The following is a 17105-nucleotide window of genomic DNA, read 5'->3' on the forward strand; positions in this document are numbered from 1 at the left end:
AAAAAAAAAAAAAAAAAAAAACAAAAAACAAACAAACAAACAAAAAAAAGGTGAGAACCTAGCTTACCCCTTCCCTGCCCAGTGCCCTCAGCAGCCGTTAGAACACTCTGGAAAGCAGCTCAGCCTTCCCACAATGCCACATGAAGTAGTGGCCCACAGCCGACTTCTCAGCCTGGCTATGCAGCCCAGCAAGGGCAGTCAGAGGCAGGCAGGTCTCTGAGTTCAAGGACAGCAGGTCTACAAAATAGTCCCAGGACAGCCAGGACTATACAGAGAAACCCTGTCTTGAAAGTAGATCTTTTGAGTTCCAGGGCCACCTGGTCTACAGAGTGAGTTCAGAACCACACAGTAAGTCTGTCTCAGACAATGAAAGGAGTGGTCAAGTTCCTACTCTATCTAGCTGCAGTGGCAAGCTGGGCCACGTTATCTGGGGGAACCCTGGCTCCTGTACTTCAGCCTGGCTAGCCTGAGCTAGCGAGCTAGCCTGTTTGTTTGTCTGAGATAGAGTCTCAGATAGCCAAGACTGGCCTCAAGGCTGTTATGTATCCTCCCGCTTCCACATTCCAAGTATGGCAATTACAGGTGTGGGTACCACATCTAGCTTCTGAGCTTTGGACATGTGTTGTGCGCTCCAGAACAGGCCAGCAAGCCAGAGGGGAGGCTCGGAAGCAGGAGGACTGGGAGCTTAGGAGAGAGAGGCACCTGGAATTCTGGAGTTCTAGCTTTCAGGCTCAGGTCTGTCTCTAGGTCCCTTCCTAACTGTGACTTCAGTAAGCAAGGACCAGCCTTAGAGGAACCGCTCCAAGGCAAGTCCTTGAACCCTTCCATAGTATAGGAATAGGATTTGCCCCCCAGCTACAAGGGCCTGTTTCATCCTAATAATAATAATAATAATAATGATAATAATAATAATAATAATAATAATAATAATCCATCTGGGCAGTGGTGGCACATGCCTTTAATCCCAGCACTTGGGAGGCAGAGGCAGGCGGATTTCTGAGTTTGAGGCCATCCTGTCTACAGAGTGAGTTCTAGGACAGCCAGGGATATACTGAGAGACTCTGTCTCAAACACACACACACACACACACACACACACACACACACACACACAAATCCACCATCCTTCCTGTCACCAGAGTAAACACACAGCCAAACAAAGAGTCCTGTACCAGAAGAGGTGGTAGGTAGAAAGAAGCCAAGTGAACCCCTAAACTGTGCTGTGAACCCCTAAACTGTGCTGTCTCCAGTGCTGAATGGAGTCATTCCTTACTTGCCTGCCTTCCGGGGCAGGCTACCAGCTCTCATTCAAGCTGAAGAAATGACCATGACTGCCCTGGGAGAAGACTCTAGAAGCTCGTGGGAGGAGATAGCTGGAGGGATTGTGAAGGTTATCTCCCAGGTCAGGCCCAGCAACCCAGCATCCTCAGGATGTGGTAAACCTTCCCCTCCAGGTGGCCTGCATGATGCTCTGAGGGTCTCAGGGAGCCCTGGAGGGAAGGTCGGAACTCACACACTCCCATACTCCCAGCCCTCCCACTGGGAATGGGGTCATTGCTTAGCTGGCCAAAACATGCTCCAAGAATCTGTGAGGTAAGGTGACAGAAACGTGCCCAGCCAGCTCCTGGGGCCATGGTTGGCTACTTGGTGGAATGGCTCAGCCAGGAGACAAAACACGCCCCCTGTACTCCAGCTATCTGAGGCATCCGAGCATAGAACGGCTCCATTCCCCTTTTTATTTCCAAAACTGTGGGGAAAACTGTAGCTCCAGGGCCCACCTGACACACAGAAGGAAAATTAAGTCCTTCGACTTCTACCCACAGGACTTTGTCTTGACTCAGCAATGAGGGGGGATTCTTACAAGAGCTTATTTCCCACCCTGGGCAGTCCTGAGAGAGGGAAGCACCTGCCTTCATGACCCCTCATTAGGACAGCAGTCGTCGGTGGCGGTGACCACCCAGAGGTGGTCTATCTATCTAATGGGACAGGCCATGGAACTAGGTCTCCGGTCTTCGTGTCCCTCAGATCTGTACGGGGCTTTCGGGGGTGGAAATCTCTAGAACCCAAGGAAATCTTCATGATTTGAACTAGCTGAATATCTTTGTCCTTTGTAAGTCAACGTATGGTCTGTTACTGACTGGGATGGGAAATAAAACTAAAAATAACAGCAGTCCGAGCCTGGCTTAAGACAAGCTCACCTTTCACACAGTCCAAGTTCAGTTTATCAGATCCCAAGGAGCACCTAAGCAGCAAGTCAAACACAGGTTGGCGGGGAGGCTGAGTGAGGAAGGAGCGGGCTGTGTCCCTCACCAGCCCTTCTGGAGGTGGCGCAAAGGCCAGAACATACAGCCAGGCAGAAACCACAAAATCCCAAGCCCACACCCCAGATGAGGAGGCTCCCTTCCCCTTTTGCCTCTTGTTCCGCCGCACAGGAGACTCTAGGGCCTTCTGGCCCATTCCCTGGTTTAAGAAGCCTTCAGAGTAGCCTTACAGCCCCTTAAGTAAGGTTAAGTTATAGAACATCCTCCCAGCCACTGGATCCTGGAAGGTCTGGCACAAAACAGCATAATACCCAAGACTCTATCTAACAGCTTTCCAAGAGGGAAATTGAGGCAAGAACCCACACAGGGCCCCTCACTCACCACCTTTATTTCCCCACTTTCTTAAAAGCCTAGGTGGAGCCAGAGAACTTGCAGATCAAGGGTCAAAGTCGGTTGGTTAATTACCACCTCTTCCCCCCCCCCACCCCCTTGGAGGCGCAGGGCAGTAGGCTCCTGCCCCACCCCCAAGACAGGGTAGGGGGAGTTTTGTATTGGGACAGAAGGGGCAGAAGTTTTCTAGGGTCTCAGAGGAAGATGCAGCTGGAGGAAGAGACAACTCTAGTTACTCAATTCTAAGTTGACGTGCAGGCTGTCAAGGCGTCCTCCCTAAGTAAACTAGGTACACTGGCTTCCTGGAGTATGAACCTTATGGCTCCAGAACCATCTTTTGCTTAGTGTCCTCCGCGAGGCTGAACCGACTCAAGGGCAAGCAAGGAGCATTGTGTTTGTTTCCCAGCAGCTCTTGGACGGTGAGGCAGGAGTCCAGGGTAATTCGGTGGTCCTGAATCTCGAGCCTCTTATCTCAACCCCACCAATGTTATGGGGGTGACCAAAGCTCCAAGTTTTCTTTTACAATGTAGCCCAAGTTTCAGCGGAAACTCCAGCTCCGCTCCTTTCCATTCCCTGGCCCTCCCCTCCAAAGTGGCATCGCTCCAGTGACCCTCTCCTGCCTCATGAAAGCCCGGGTTTTCTGGATTTACGACGCGAGAGAGCCGGAGGTCGCCTGAGCGGTGACACACCCCACTGCGTCCCCCGTAGCGCGGCGCGGGCAGGAGATCCCGGGCCTGAGAGCGGCAAAGCCTCAGTTTGGAGTCCCCTCCCCCCCACCCGCGCTCCTTCTGCGCCGGGGGTCGACCCGCGGCGACAATCTGCGTTCCCACGCTCGACTGACCGGCGCCGGCCGCCGGTCCGTGCGCCCCGCCCTCCCGGCGCCGGGAGCCCACGGCGCCTCACCTGGCACGTAGATCTCGCCGCGCTCCTCGTCCGGGAGCTCGCTCCAGTTCCTCTTGCACGTGGAGACGCATGGCTTCTTCACCAGGAACGCGCGGGGCATCTTCAGTTCCTCCTAGCCCGGCGCGAGTCGAGTTCGTGTGGTCGTCCCACCTTTTTTTCCACCGGATCGGGGTTGAGGCGCGGGAATAGGGACAGTTTAAGGACAGAGTCGCCGAGACGTGTCCACGTTCTGAGGACAGAGCGTACCAGGGACCACGCGTGGCGTTTCCAACTACGCCGAAGGTCGTCGGTGTCCGCAGAGCGGGTGCAGCCAGGTGCACCGGGATCGGAGACGCGCTAAGCGAGCGTCCTCTAGCTCGACTGGCGTCCCCGCGGCTGCTCGCGAAGTCTTCAAGTGCGAGCTGGACGGACGGGTTCACGCTTTATTGGCTCGCGGCGGTGTGTGGTGGTGGCTCGGGCGGGGGTGGGGTAGGGGTGTTGATCTGATCTAATTAGCTTGGAGTGGCCGAGAGAGCGATGGCGCATGCGTTGGGAAATAACGGTGACAACCCACCTATTTGTTACCTGTCGAACCGGTTTCCATTCCGCTGCGGGTGAGGTGGCCTCGCGGCCCGGGCGGGGTGGCACGACGGGGGCAGGATTGGGAGGGCGTGCTCCGGTCCCCACACCCAGAAGCACCGGACCCGCCCCGGACCTCCCCTGCCCGGCGTGCTCACGTTTGCAAACTAGAGTTTCGGAAGGAGCAGGCACGGGCAGGGAGGGGAGGGCAACGTTATTTGCACCGGCGCTCGCACGCTCTGTGGGCGATGACATAAAACTGGCCCAACAGGCCCGGGCCCAGCCTGGCGCGCCCGGGGCGCCGGGAGAGACACAAAGCCGCCGAGCGGGAATCGGCGGTCCGGGCCCGAACCCAGCGGTCTGGGCTCTCCAAGGCCAGGGTGAGCAATTCTTGGTTCAGCGGAGAGGTATTTGCTGGGTACCGAGTTCCTGCGGAAAGGCACGAGGCGAGAGGAGCGCGTGGACCGGGAGGCTCGGATGCGCCTGTGAATCCAAAGCTCGAGCCTGCCTTCCGGTTGCGAGGACTTTTAAACTGCCCTGAGTCCAACCTAGTCGAGGCTAGCACCTTGGCATATGGGCGGGCGTATTCACCCACATTCTCCTGGTCGTAAACAGCGGGATTTCAGATTGTGAAAATCTGGAAGAGGCTCTAGGATGAGGACCCCAGCTGAGTGAGATCTGAGGCAGTCCACTTTTGCCTGTCGCAACCGGTGTCCTCCCTGGGTGGGAGTTCAGCAAGCAGCTCCCCATCCGCCCTGCTGTGTTCTTTAGCAGGCCTAGTTGGAGCAATGCCCCACCCCCATTGAACTGCCGGAGTGTTCCGTGGCCTTCGAGTGAGCCACTTCACTGTGACACTTTGGCCGTGCTGGGTTTCTTTTACTGGCTGACCTATTAAAGGCAGGGATGGGACCTGCAGTTAAAGGCTGCTAACATTTTAAGACTCCAGACTTCAGTACACCTGTCTTACATCGTGTTAAATGTTTGCTGGAACAGACTGTGAGGAAATTAGTCTGATAAATGAATTCACACAGTTCAAAAGTCAGGAGTCACAGGTGGATACGGTTCATGCTTGTGATCCCAGCACGTGGGAAGCTGAGGTAGGAAAACAGAGTTAGAGGCCAGTCTATGTTTCATCAAGAAATCCTGCCTCACAAAAAAAAAAAAAAAAAAAAAAAAAAAAGAATTAAAAGAAAGACTGTCTATGGCTCAGAAGGTACTTGCCACTAAGTGGGAAGACCTGAGTTCTACTCCCAGGACCCTCAGAGTGAAGGGAGAAACTGAAACTGATCCCACCAGTTGCTCTCTGACCCAGGGCACACCGCAGAACTGGTGCATGCTGGCACACACATACAAACAGCAGTAGTTCAAAGGAGAGGGAAGTCATCAACATGGTCTCTGAGGCGTTCACTTGCAAAGGGCATTTCACAAGTGGGAGTTCTTATAGAGACTCCATACATTTTCCTAGGATTCTTGTGAGCTCCCTTGGGTGGATGAGGAGAAAGTACAATTTGGGGCAGCTCTACATGCCCCTCCTCACTGAGCAGGAAGTAGACTGAGTTTGACCAAGGGCCTTAAGTCGGTTCTTGGACCTCATGGGTTTCCTGGGAAGGTGATAGGACATTTCTTCTGAGCCATTAAGGTTTGCTACTTCCCCTTGCTGTCCCCAGAGAGCTGTCTGTCATAGCCCACACTTCCGTATCCTCCTTTCACTCTGATCTTGGACCTTGCTCAGCAACTAACATTAGTTGAGCACCTACTGTATGCTTATCTTTAGCAATAAATCCGGGGACATCAGCACGATTGTCTGGGAGACAGCTGAACTTGGCTTCTTTCTTTCTTTTTTGAGACAGGCTTTCCTCTGTGTAGCCCTGGCTGTCCTGAAATTAGCTCTGTAGAACTCAAAGTTCCACCTGCCTCTGCCTCCAGTGTGCTGGAATAAAAGGCATGTGTTTCAGTCTGTCTGACTTTCTTTTCGCCCCCATGAAACCCATTACTTTATTTATTTATTGACACAGGGTCTTTCTGTATAGCCCTGTCTGTCTGTCCTGGAACTCTTTGTGTAGACCAGGCTGGCCTTGAACTCACAGAGATCTACTTGCCTCAGCCTCCCAAGTACAGGGATTAAAGGCATGCTGGTGAGTTTATGTAGTACTTCTTGAGCTCCTTTATGTGCTGTCTCGCGGCGGGCTGGTTCCAGTGAGCGCCTAGAAGAGTCTATGGTGGAGTCTTCACTGGCAGCCCTGAACACAAAGACAGCCAGAGAGTCAGGTGGAGAACTAAAATGGGTGACGCCAGCCAGTCCAGTGACTCTACAGGTCCCGAGAGTCATAGTGAACAGAGCAAGGTCCAGGAGAGAGGGCGCTTGTCTGTGCTGCCTATCTGTTGCTGCAGCTCCAGTGAGAGATCCATGTTTATGGGATGAATAGTCATTACATTTTTATTTATTTTATATGTGTGAGTGTTTTGCCTGCACACATGTCTGTGTATTTTACATGCATTCCTGGTTCTTGAGGAGGCCAGAAGTGGGCATCAAATGCAGTGGCATTGGAGTCATAGATGGGGTGAACAGCCATGTGAGTGCTGGGAATTGACCTCAGGTCCTCTGGACGTGCTAGCAACAAGTAAGTGCTCTTGACTGGTGAGCCATCTCTACAGCTATTACACCTAAGGTTTTTTAAGACAGTGTCGCTATGTCAGGGGTGGGGAGGTGGGGGTGGTACACGCCTTTAATCCCAGCATTTGGGAGGCAGAGGCAGAGGCAGGTGTATGTAGCTCTGTGAGTTCTATTTGGGGTAGGGAGGTGGAGGTAGTACACGCCTTTAATCCCAGCACTTGGGAGGCAGAGGCATGTGTAGCTCTGTGAGTTCAAGGCCAGCCTGGTCTATATAGTGAGACCTTGTCTCAGAAAAGAAAGAAAAAGAGCAAGAAAAGATCTGACACACAGGTTACATGTGTGTTTGTGTATGTGAGCTTTGGATCATTGGCACTCTGGAGATAGACAAGGTGTGAGCACTTGAGTATTTCTTGAGTGTCCACTGGGGACTAGCTCTGGAGATTGTACTGCTCTAAGGATGGATTAACTAGGGTGATGTGATGGTGGCAGGTGGGTTTGCTGAGGTCTGGATGAGAGGTGAAGCCAGCTGGACAAAGTGGCGAAGAGCATAAGTGGAAGGAAAAGCTGGGACCAAGGCTCATGATAGAGCTCCCAGCAGCCATGGCGGCTGGATGTTGAGAGGGAGGGAAGCTGAAGGCTGGGGTCCATGGCGTGACCTGTGATGTGCAGAGTGGAGCAGGGGCAGGGAGGTGGCCGTAAAGAGACCAGGGTTGTGTTGGAACTACTTGGACACTACCAGGGTTGTGTCCAAGTAAGAGATGGCAGGTTGAGTCACAGAGAAAACCAAGCCATGAGTCATGTGTCTTGAATGACATCACCTGCTGGTATGGAGGACAAGAGGCCGAAGGGAAGAAGAGCCACAGCAGGCCAGGACCAGTACACCCCTGGTGCTCAATTCTCATCCCAAGGAGCCTGCAGAGTTAGGATGAGCATTGGAACGTGTTTGGAATTACCCTTCCTGTTCTCCTGGAAGTCCTTAGGAAGACCCAGGATGGGATGGCAACAGGGAAGGTCTGTGAACCTGGAGTTTTAAAGCACAAGAGATCATGGGAGATACATGCTAAGAAGACACAGAAAAGCCGGTCAGTGGTGGCGCACGCCTTTAATCCCAGCACTTGGGAGGCAGAGGCAAGTGGATTTCTGAGTTCGAGGCCAGCCTGGTCTACAGAGTGAGTTCCAGGATAGTCAGGGCTACACAGAGAAACCCTGTCTCCAAAACCAAACCAAACCAAAACGAAACAAAACAAACAAACAAACAAAAAAGAAGACACAGAAAAGAATCCAGCTGCAGTTCGTGCCTGTGAATCTTGGCCAAGTCACCTACCCTCTTAGGGTCCCAGTTTCCCTAGCTGTAACACTGGGCTCCTGGTTCTAGCTCTGACTTTGGGAGTTACAAGATTCACCTGGGAGCACAGCAGCCCTACATTAGCCATAGCCCCTCAGAGCAGGCCGATGGGCTCCTTTGCCAGCCACTTGAGCAGTCCCCCTGCACTCCCTCAGTTGAGACAGGTGTCATATAGTCCAGGTTGGCCTCTAACTCATGTGGCTGAGGGTGATGTTGAACTTTGGTTCCTCTGGATCACTAGCCTGTGCCACCATACCCTGCCCAGCGATGCCTCTCCAGTCCGGTTTGCTAAAGCCCCCGAATAACCTGTGGAGCACTATAGATAACACTGACTCCATTCACAGAGTTTCTACCTGGGGCTGCTCAGCTCACTGCCAGGGGGCCACCCCAGCCATATGGCAAAATGCCGGAGACCACAGGCAGAGGAGATGGCTTCAGCCATGGTATGTGGAGTGGAGCTAGCTTTTCTTGGCAGGTACCAAGGAGTGGGGTGAGACTCCACCACAGGAACCGTGGATCCCTGCTCAGTCTCCATGTTCTTCCTGCCTTAGATGTTGGAGCCATCAGCCTCCAAGTGCCACAGCCCTACAGCTCTGAGCCACTGCTTCTCTCTTGTCCAACCCCTCGACCGCCCCTTGCCACACAGGTCAAGCCCCTGCCATATATCACCTGGCCCACAACCAGCCATAGATGTTGTGAAAACCCATGTCCCCCACCATGTCCCCAGGCTGATGTCCTGGTCCAGGACCTCTGCTCCCTGCAGCTTCCTGTGTGCTCACTGCCCTCCTCCACCCAGGCCCTCCACCTTCTCTTTGCAGCTTAGCCTCTTCTGCAACTGGGAACTGGCTACCTCCCACCCAGTCTGCTGACAAATGTCCCTTCTTCCTAGAGCTGATGTCCTAGCAAAATTTTTGTCTTCATTGTCACCTCTACCACCAGCTTTTGCTGTCTTTCAGCGTGACATTTTGTTCTATGTTTGCCATTGTCTTCCCATCAGCACTAGGTTTTCTAGGAACTTATTTGGTTTGGGGTTATTTTTTCCCATTTATTGGCTTACTGACTTATTTATTGGCTGACTGACTTTACATTCATATCACAGCTCCCCCTTCCAGGTCAACCTGTTTGTTTTTATCTTTTGTGTGTGTGTGCATGCACATGTCAAATGTGCATGTGTGTGGAGACCAAGAATTAAAGTCATGTGTCTTTTTCAGTTGCTCTCCATATATATTTTCTTTCCTGCCTTTCTCTCTCTCTCCTTCCCTCTTCCTTTCTTCCTTTCTTTCCTTCCTTCCTTTCCTCTCTTTATGTCTCTCTCTTGACTGGGCCTATTACTGAACCTGGAGCTTATTGATTTGCCTTAGCCTGGACGAGCTCCCAGAATCCTCTTGTTTCTGCTTCCCTTGCACTAGGATCATAGTTGTTCACTACCACACTCAGCTTTTATGTGGGTGTTGGGTGTCAAACTAGGGTCCTCATATTTGTGCAGCAAGCACTTTACTGACAGCCATTTCCCTAGCCCCAAGGGACCCTATTTACAACACAAATTTTTTTGGTTGCTTTTTGTTTTTTCCAGACAGGGTTTCTCTGTGTAGCCCTGGCTGTCCTGGAACTCACTCTATAGACCAGGCTGGCCTTGAACTCAGAAATCTGCCTGCCTCTGCCTCCCAAGTGCTGGGATTAAAGGCGTGTGCCACCACTGCCCGGTTTACAATACAATTTTTAAAATTATTTTACTATAGTAGGGTACTAGGCTTCGTACATGCTAAGCAAGCCCTCCTACCACTAATATGTACCCATTTTTCTTTTTGCTTTTTGAGACAGTAGTGTGTAGCTAAGTTGATCAAGTTGACTCTGGTCTCTATAGACAGAACATGAAGTTTCTGCCCTAGTTTCTTGAGTACCTGGGATTACAGGCTAAAAATAACTTTTTTGCTTGTTTTTGATGTTTTGTTTTGCTGCCTCACTATGTAGTACTGGCCTGCCCGGAACTCATTATATAGACCAGGCTAGCCTGAAACTCACAGTGATCCACTGCTGCATGCTGAGCGCTGCAATTAAAGGTGTACACCACCATGGCTGCCCCAGCTAACACCATTTTTAATAGTACTGTAACATTCATCCTCACAAAATGTGTAGTTTGGGGGGGGGTTAGTCTTCAAGGTGTTATACAGCCATGACCCCTAAGTCCAGAATATTTTGTCTTCTTGTTGCTAGGATGAAACACCATGACAAGAAAGCAAGTTGAGGTATGGATTTATTTGTTTATGTTTCCACAAGCATCACTGAAAGAAGTCAGAGCAGGAACCTGGAGACAGGAGCTGATGCAGAGGCGATGGGGCAGTGCTGCTTACCGGCTTGATCCTCATGGCTTGCTCAGCCTGCTTTCTTCCAGAGCCCAGGAGTGGTACCACCCACAGAGGGCTGGGCCCTCCACCATCAGTTACTAATTAAGAAAACACCCTTCAGCCAGATCTTATGGAGGCATTTTCTCAACTGAGGTTCCTAACTCCAGCTCATGTCAAGGTGACATAAAGCCAGCACAGTTTTCATCACTGCAAAGGAAGACTGTACACTGGCAGCAACCCTCCATCCCCCAACCTCTGTCCTAACCCCTGGGATGCCTTTCAGGAAGCAGCCCCTGTACCCACAGCATCCAGTGCTATGGGGATGGGTTGTTGTGGGCCCCATTTTTACAGATAAGTCAAGGCCCAGGGAGCATCAAAGACTAACTTTTCCTTTTTTCAGCCTGATGTCTAGGGTTTCCTAAGAATTCAGCTGCATAGAGAGGGGTGGAGATGCAGAAAAGGAGGGAAGAGCTGAGGGAAATGCCAGTCTTTTTTTTTTTTTTTTTTGAGACAGGGTTTCTCTGTGTAGCCCTGGCTGTCCTGGAACTCACTCTGTAGATCAGGCTGGCCTCAAACTCAGACATCCACCTGCCTCTGCCTCCCAAGTGCTGGGATTAAAGGCGTGCGCCACCACCCGGCTTGCCTGTTTTCTTATATACAGGACAGGCGACTCTCTCAAGAGGGCCTGACACGGAGCTGAGGGCACTTCTTTTCTGTCCCGTCTGTTGCCAGGACAAAGCAAACATTGCCTCTCATAAGAGGATACTTGGGCAGGCAGATGAGAACAGGGCCCATTCAGGGACTTGGACATCAGGATCGCTGAGGGTAGCAGACAGAGCATGCAGTAGCAGCCTAGTCCTCCTTACACCAGGCCGTGGGGCTTTGTGCAAATGACTTTGCCTTCTCTGGGCTCCTGAAAGTCCGTGTGACACGTACCCATCCTCAGGACCCAGGGTTGGCCATGAGCTGAGGAAGACACATCTATCACAGTTCTGGAAACCACACATGCCACCTCAAAGAACCAAAGCCCAGGGAGGCCGGAGGCTGGCAGAGGCTACAGCATCAGAAGCTTGGGACACAGCCAGAGTCGGACTCCCTGACCCCTAGAAGGCTCTCTCTTCAATTGTAACAGGACTTAATAATCCTTTCTGGCTCCCCTAGAGCCAGGAGACCAGACCTGCAGTTATCAGCACCCTCTGGGCCTCAGACAGGGCAACCAGACAGGCTCCTACTCCAACCTGCCTTCCCAGCCAGCCCAGGGCTGCTCTCACTCTGGCCTCTTTCATCTTGGGCCTAATTAGCCGGCGCCCCACCCCAAAGCTTCTTGAACTGGAGTCATCACTCCCAATTTATAGATGGGGAAACTGAGGTACCTCGAGGGAAGTGGTTTAGAGCTGTCGCCTGTGAGTCAGCTGTGGAGCCAGAGCCCATCGGAGCAGAGCCCAGGTCTCCTAGCTGGTCTTGCCCCTCCCCGTGCCTCTCCCCACCCCCATCTCCATCCTTTCTCTTCTTCTACCCTTGTTCTGGGGGCCCAGGCACTCTTCTCTTTAGGAATCTACTTCACCACTGTTATCTGCAGCCAGGTCAGGATAGGAAGTAGGGAGGAACTTGGCCAACCAAAAGGGACAAAGACAAAATAGCTAGAGGCTGGCAATGGTGGGCTCCGGTGTTTCATCTCCAAAGTGGCTAGCAGGAAGCTTTAGAGGAAGATGAGCATGAGATTTGCACAACAGAAGGTGTGTGCCCCTGAAATTAGCGGGCCAGTGAGCACCCACAGCCTGGGACTCCTGAGTCGCAGGCCCAGATGCAGTCCTCTGGACTCCGGTAGGTAGTGTGGCCCCAGGTCTCTGGCAGCCCGGCCGTTGTCCTCTCAAGCCTTGTTTTCTCAGTTCATGTTAGGCGTATTACGAGCTGAGTGGCCCTCCAGGCCTGGCCGACATGCACACCTAGAGTCAGGATCCCGTTGTTTTTCGGCTTCGCGGCGCCTTAGGGCCCCTCCCCTCTCGCTGTACTCTAGCCTGCCCCGACCCTTGATGGCAATCTGTGCGACTTCGGGCAAAGGTCAGCAGCTACCAACCGGCTGCGACCCTGGCGCCGGGTCCTCGCCTTCAAGCAGAGCGAGGTGTCCCCCCGGACGCCGGGTCAGCGTTGAGGACGCCAAGCCAAGCCCGGCGGCGCCGGTTCGACCGGTCCGCAGTGACCCACCCACGCCTTGCTCTTCCTGCTCTGCCCTGGGACTGCGCTTCGCGCGCCTCCCAGCGGCCGCCCGAAGACCCGCACTCAAGCCGCCAGGCCGACCGGGGAGGGAGGACTCGCGGACGCGCTGGCCGGCTTCCCGATCTGCCCAAGCCGCTGTTCCGCTCCAGGGCCTGGGAACGCAGTTCCACCGGGGAGCGGACCGGGAGCCCGGCCTACCAAACTCCGCCCCTGCCCGTGCCTGCGGCGGTTTCGGGGCAGGGGGCCTGCCCGGCGAGACAGTTACTCAGACCTGGCGAAACCTGCGAGTCGGCACCTGCCGGCCCGGCGGGCGTGGCAGGCGGAGGCTCCGTTACGCCCCGCCCCTGGGCTCGCCCCGTCCCGGCCGCCCACGCGCCGCGCGCCCCGCCCCGGCCCGCGCCGCCAGCCTGCCAGCCCGGAAGGAGCCGACCGAGAGCCCGCGGCAGCTGACTCAAGCGGTGAGCGAGGCCGACCCGTTACCACGGGCGCCAGGGGCCCGAACGACGCTGTGGTTTCGATGCCCTTCGTAGGCGGGAGGCTTAATGAGCTCTCCGCACGCACCTCTCGGGCACCCCCCACCCCGATCGCTGCGGGTCCTATCCTGCAGGGGCCTGGGCTGTCGCTTCCGGCATCATCTCCGAAGCCTCCAGATTTCATCTTGGGACCTAGACATTGGGGGGGTACGGGGGGGAAGGGGGTCTCTGCTGGAGTCTGCAAGGCGGCCCTAGGGTGACAGCAGCCCCTCGGGGAAGGTGGAGGACCCGCGCGCCCTCTAGCGGCCATAAAGGCCTGCGCGTCCTCGCCTCGGTGTCTCACGTTCCTTCCCTTTGCAGAGAAGTAAGTGGATGAGTGACCATGGGGCCCCTGAGTCGAGAAGCCTGGGCCCAGCGCTTGGGGGCTTTCCGAGCCAGCCCATCCGCCTTTCAGGCAGGTGCCGAAGGCGAGGATTTGGGTCGCGACCTGTTGAGTGACCTAAGGAGTGAGAAGCTAAGCGAGCAGACCAAGGTAGGTCCTGCCCGTGTGCCCTGCCACGGTCCACCTGGTTGCTTCATACTGCGGCACGCTGAACTTAATGAGTTCCATTTAAATCCCCCCATCTCAGGTTTCCTTACTGACACTGAGCTTGGAGTACTCTGACAAACTCTGGCCAGATGCACCTGCCGCGGAGGCTGCTGCCACTTCCTTGATGGACACGCTGGTCCTCCTGCCCTCAAGACCTTCAGCCCTCCGGAGGCTCCTATTGTTGGCAGCCACCACAGCCCTGGTGTCAGGAGGTGCTCTCGGACCCACTTCGGAAGCTTCCTGCCGGCTCCTGCCCTTACTTCTTGGCTTAGCTTCAGGCCGAGACATGGGACGGAGCTTTGGAACCGCCTTGGAACAGCGCCACCTACAGGCCACAGCCTGTGAATGCCTTGGAGAGCTTGAGCGCTGTAAGCCCGGGCTGCTGGCCGGAGCCTTGGGGATGCTGCGGAGCCTCCTAGGGCAAATGGGTCCCATCCAGCCTGTCAGCCTGCTTCTGGCTCTTGTTCTGCACAACACCTTGGTGGTACAGTCCAGGTCTGGGGCTGGCCTGCAAGGCCTGCTTGTGGCTGAGGACTTCTCCACTGGGAGTTGTCCCTGGGACTGGACCCTGGCTGAAGAATGGGATGCCCACCTTAAGCCCCAGGCGCCCAGCTGGCCCACAGCTGGGGAGGAGGAGGAGCATGGCTTTCCAATTCTAGAGCCCAGCCCTGAGGACACCCGAGAGCTGAAGGCTGCCGTGGCCCAGCTTCTGGACACTTCATATCTGCTCACTCCTGTGGCACAGGCTCAACTTCTGTGGCTGTTGGGCTGGGCCCTTCGGGGTCTCCGGGGACAGCCACCAGTGCTTTTCAAGCCACAGCTAGTTCGGCTGCTGGGCACAGCACAGCTGACACTGTTACACTCAGTTCTCTCTCTTAAGGCAGCTTTTGGTGAGGCCCTGTTCACTGCTCAGGATGAAGCTCTGCTGCTCCGCAGGCTTACCTTGGTAGCCCAGCACCCAGCCTTACCTTCACCCACACACCTCTTTTACCTGCATTGCATCCTGAGCTTCCCTGAGAATTGTCCATTAGGTCCAGAAGGGGAAGAGGCTGCCCCACTGCTGTTGGGACCCCAGCTATGCGGGGGCCTCATGCCCAATCTCCTTCATGACCCGATGGTCTTCCTGGCCCGCCTGCATTTGCTGTGTCTGCTTTGTGATGACGATGAGGAAGAGGAGAAAGGTCGGCTTCAGGGCCCACAGTGGTTCCTGCAGGAGCTGCTGACTGGCCTACAGCAAAGGGCAGCCCTGGATGGTGGGCCCCGAGCCTTGGCCACTCTCTGTTTCCAGGCCTCATACCTTGTTACCAGCTGCCTGACTAGACAGCCCACAGTACGGACATCTTTGATCCACGGACTGGCCCAGCTGTATGGAGCTCGGCCTTCCCTGGCCCCCCACTTTGTGGACCTCTTAGATCAGGTCAGCCCCGAGCTGAGAGAGCCCCTCAGGGAGGTGCTGCTTCAAGAGGCAGTGGCCAGGCCAGGCAAGAACGAAGCACTTTGCTGGCACCTGCAGATGCTGGCAAAAGTGGCAGAGGGGGCTGCTCAGAGTGCCACCCTCAGCTTTCTACAGGCTGCAGCCATACACTGCACTGACTGGGGCCTACACCAGGCCCTACTGCGGGTGTGCCGCGCTCTGCTGCGGACTGGCGGGGGAGTTGCCCTGGCAGACTTGCTACAGGAACTGGCCAGGCAGCTAGAGAATGCTGACGGACGGGACCATGCCCGACTATACTATGTCCTCTTGTCCCATCTGTCAAGTTCCAAGTTGGGGATGGCGCTGGGCCCCTCACTGGCTGCACCTGCCCTGGCCTCCTCATTGATGGCTGAGAACCAGGGCTTTGCGTCAGCACTGATGGTGCAGGAGGCCTCAGCTCCAATTCAAGTGAGTGTGGGGCCTCAGAAGGCCAAAGGCCCACTCCCGGTGCTGCATCTGCAGGTGCAGGCGCTGGACGTTCCTGTCTACTCTCTGGAGCTGCGCTTCCGTGTGGAAGGACAGCTCTACGAGCCGTTGGAGGCTGTCCACATACCCTGCTTGCGTCCGGGACAACCTGCGCATCCTCTGTACCTGCCCCTGCGGCCCCGATGCCCAGCCCCTGCCCGCCTACACATCCGGGCCCTTTACAGCACACCCGATGGCCTCACGTGCCATGCCCACCTGCCACCCCTGTCTGTGAACTTTGCTGACCTCTTCCTGCCTTTCCCCAGGCTCCCTAAGGGCTCGGAGTTGCATTTCTTCGATGAGCTCTGGAACTCCTGCCTGCCAAAGGGTGTAGAAAGTCGTGTGTGGTGTCCACTTGGGCCACAGGGCCTGGAGGCCTTGGTGTCCCAACACCTAGAGCCCTTTATAGTGGTGGCTCAGCCCCCTACCACCTACCTCATAGCCGTCCGCCTGCCCCCTGACTCCATGCTGCTGCTGCGCCTGGAGAAAGCTCAGGTGGATGGTGTGCCTGTAGCCCTAAGGACTGATGACTGGGCTGTGCTGCCCCTGGTAGGGGACTACCTCCGAGGGCTGTCAGCCCACTGAGTAATGCCAGGCAGGACTGCACTGTGCCTGGTGCCTGCCAAAGAAGCATATTCTTGTAGCTCTCCTGGCCCATAAAATCCCGTTCACGGATGACTCCTCCTGGCTTGTTTTCTTTTGGACCCTTGTTAGGAGTAGACTTACCGGGATTGGGTCATAAGTTTCCAGAAAGATCCAGACTAATTCCAGTGCTGCAGACCTCCATAATCCCTGCTCGGATAGTCTGAAGAATATGTTTCTCACAGGATCTGACCTGGCCCAAGATCACTATGCAACTTCTCATGAAGACTGGAGCTTGGGGTTGGGCCTCCCAACTCTGCCCAGCTGAGCTCAGATCATAAGCTAGCAGCCTGGACAGGGGGACTAGAGAGCCTCTTCTTGGGTAGTTGGTTGGACGTAAGTTTACAGGGTGTTCCAGTAAGGTTCGGTTCTGAGCAGGTAGAGGGCCCACATGATCTGGTTCAAGACAAAACAATGCCCAAACCTAGCTTTTAATGTCAGCCCTTAGGAGACCATCTGTGCTTATGAGTCTTCTCCGATAAGAACTTGTTCCCAGGCAGTGGTGGCGCACGCCTTTACTCCCAGCACTTGGGAGTAGATGCAGGTGGATTGATTGCTGAGTTTAAGACTAGCCTGGCCTACAGAGTGAGTTCTAGGACAACCAGAGCTACACAGAGAAACCCTGTGTCAAAAACAAAAACAAACAAAAGAACTTAAGAACTTCTCCAGCTCCTTTCTCCAGATGTGCAAGATACCCAGGATGCAGGTACATTGAGGCCATCATTGCTGCTAGGCACTAGGCTGGAATTTTCCACACACATTACCTCATGTCATCCTTGAAACATTTCTGCAGGGCTCCCCTCATAGCTGAGGAAGTCAGCCAGCTGAGG

The 17105-nt window shown here is 54.6% G+C and overlaps 2 protein-coding genes across 5 annotated transcripts in view; one reads left to right on the forward strand and one right to left on the reverse strand.

Moving 5' to 3' along the window:
* Ovol1 (ovo like transcriptional repressor 1) overlaps positions 1–4494 on the reverse strand; it is an 11682-nt gene extending 7188 nt beyond the window's left edge. Inside the window, exon 1 of the mRNA XM_031389320.1 lies at positions 3554–4494. Coding sequence (XP_031245180.1) covers positions 3554–3653 — 100 coding nt within the window. The 5' untranslated portion in view covers positions 3654–4494. The remainder of the gene's footprint in view (positions 1–3553) is intronic.
* Positions 4495–13000: 8506 nt separating this feature from the next.
* Positions 13001–16315, forward strand: Ap5b1 (adaptor related protein complex 5 subunit beta 1). 4 transcript variants are annotated; one of them, XM_031389323.1, is made up of 3 exons: positions 13001–13090; positions 13466–13637; positions 13735–16312. In XM_031389323.1, exons 2-3 carry the CDS (start codon positions 13488–13490, stop codon positions 16216–16218), a joined length of 2634 nt encoding a protein of 877 aa, XP_031245183.1. In that variant the 5' UTR covers positions 13001–13090; positions 13466–13487; the 3' UTR covers positions 16219–16312. The 4 variants fall into 4 exon arrangements, with proteins under 4 accessions (XP_031245183.1, XP_031245182.1, XP_031245184.1 ...); XM_031389324.1 differs by lacking the exon at positions 13001–13090 and adding an exon at positions 13099–13361 and having other exon boundaries at positions 13735–16315; XM_031389325.1 differs by lacking the exon at positions 13001–13090 and adding an exon at positions 13099–13312 and having other exon boundaries at positions 13735–16315.
* Positions 16316–17105: the final 790 nt, after the last annotated feature.

The sequence above is a fragment of the Mastomys coucha genome, unplaced genomic scaffold (genome assembly GCF_008632895.1).
Source record: "Mastomys coucha isolate ucsf_1 unplaced genomic scaffold, UCSF_Mcou_1 pScaffold21, whole genome shotgun sequence".
In the NCBI taxonomy this organism is placed as follows: Eukaryota; Metazoa; Chordata; class Mammalia; order Rodentia; family Muridae; genus Mastomys; species Mastomys coucha.

What these genes read in the sequence shown, in the direction of transcription:
- Ap5b1 (XM_031389323.1), top strand. Translation starts at nt 13,488, where the DNA reads ATGGGGCCCCTGAGTCGAGAAGCCTGGGCCCAGCGCTTGGGGGCTTTC. An exon ending in AGCTAAGCGAGCAGACCAAG is followed by an intron (nt 13,638 to 13,734) that starts GTAGGTCCTGCC and finishes CCCCCATCTCAG; the next exon opens with GTTTCCTTACTGACACTGAG.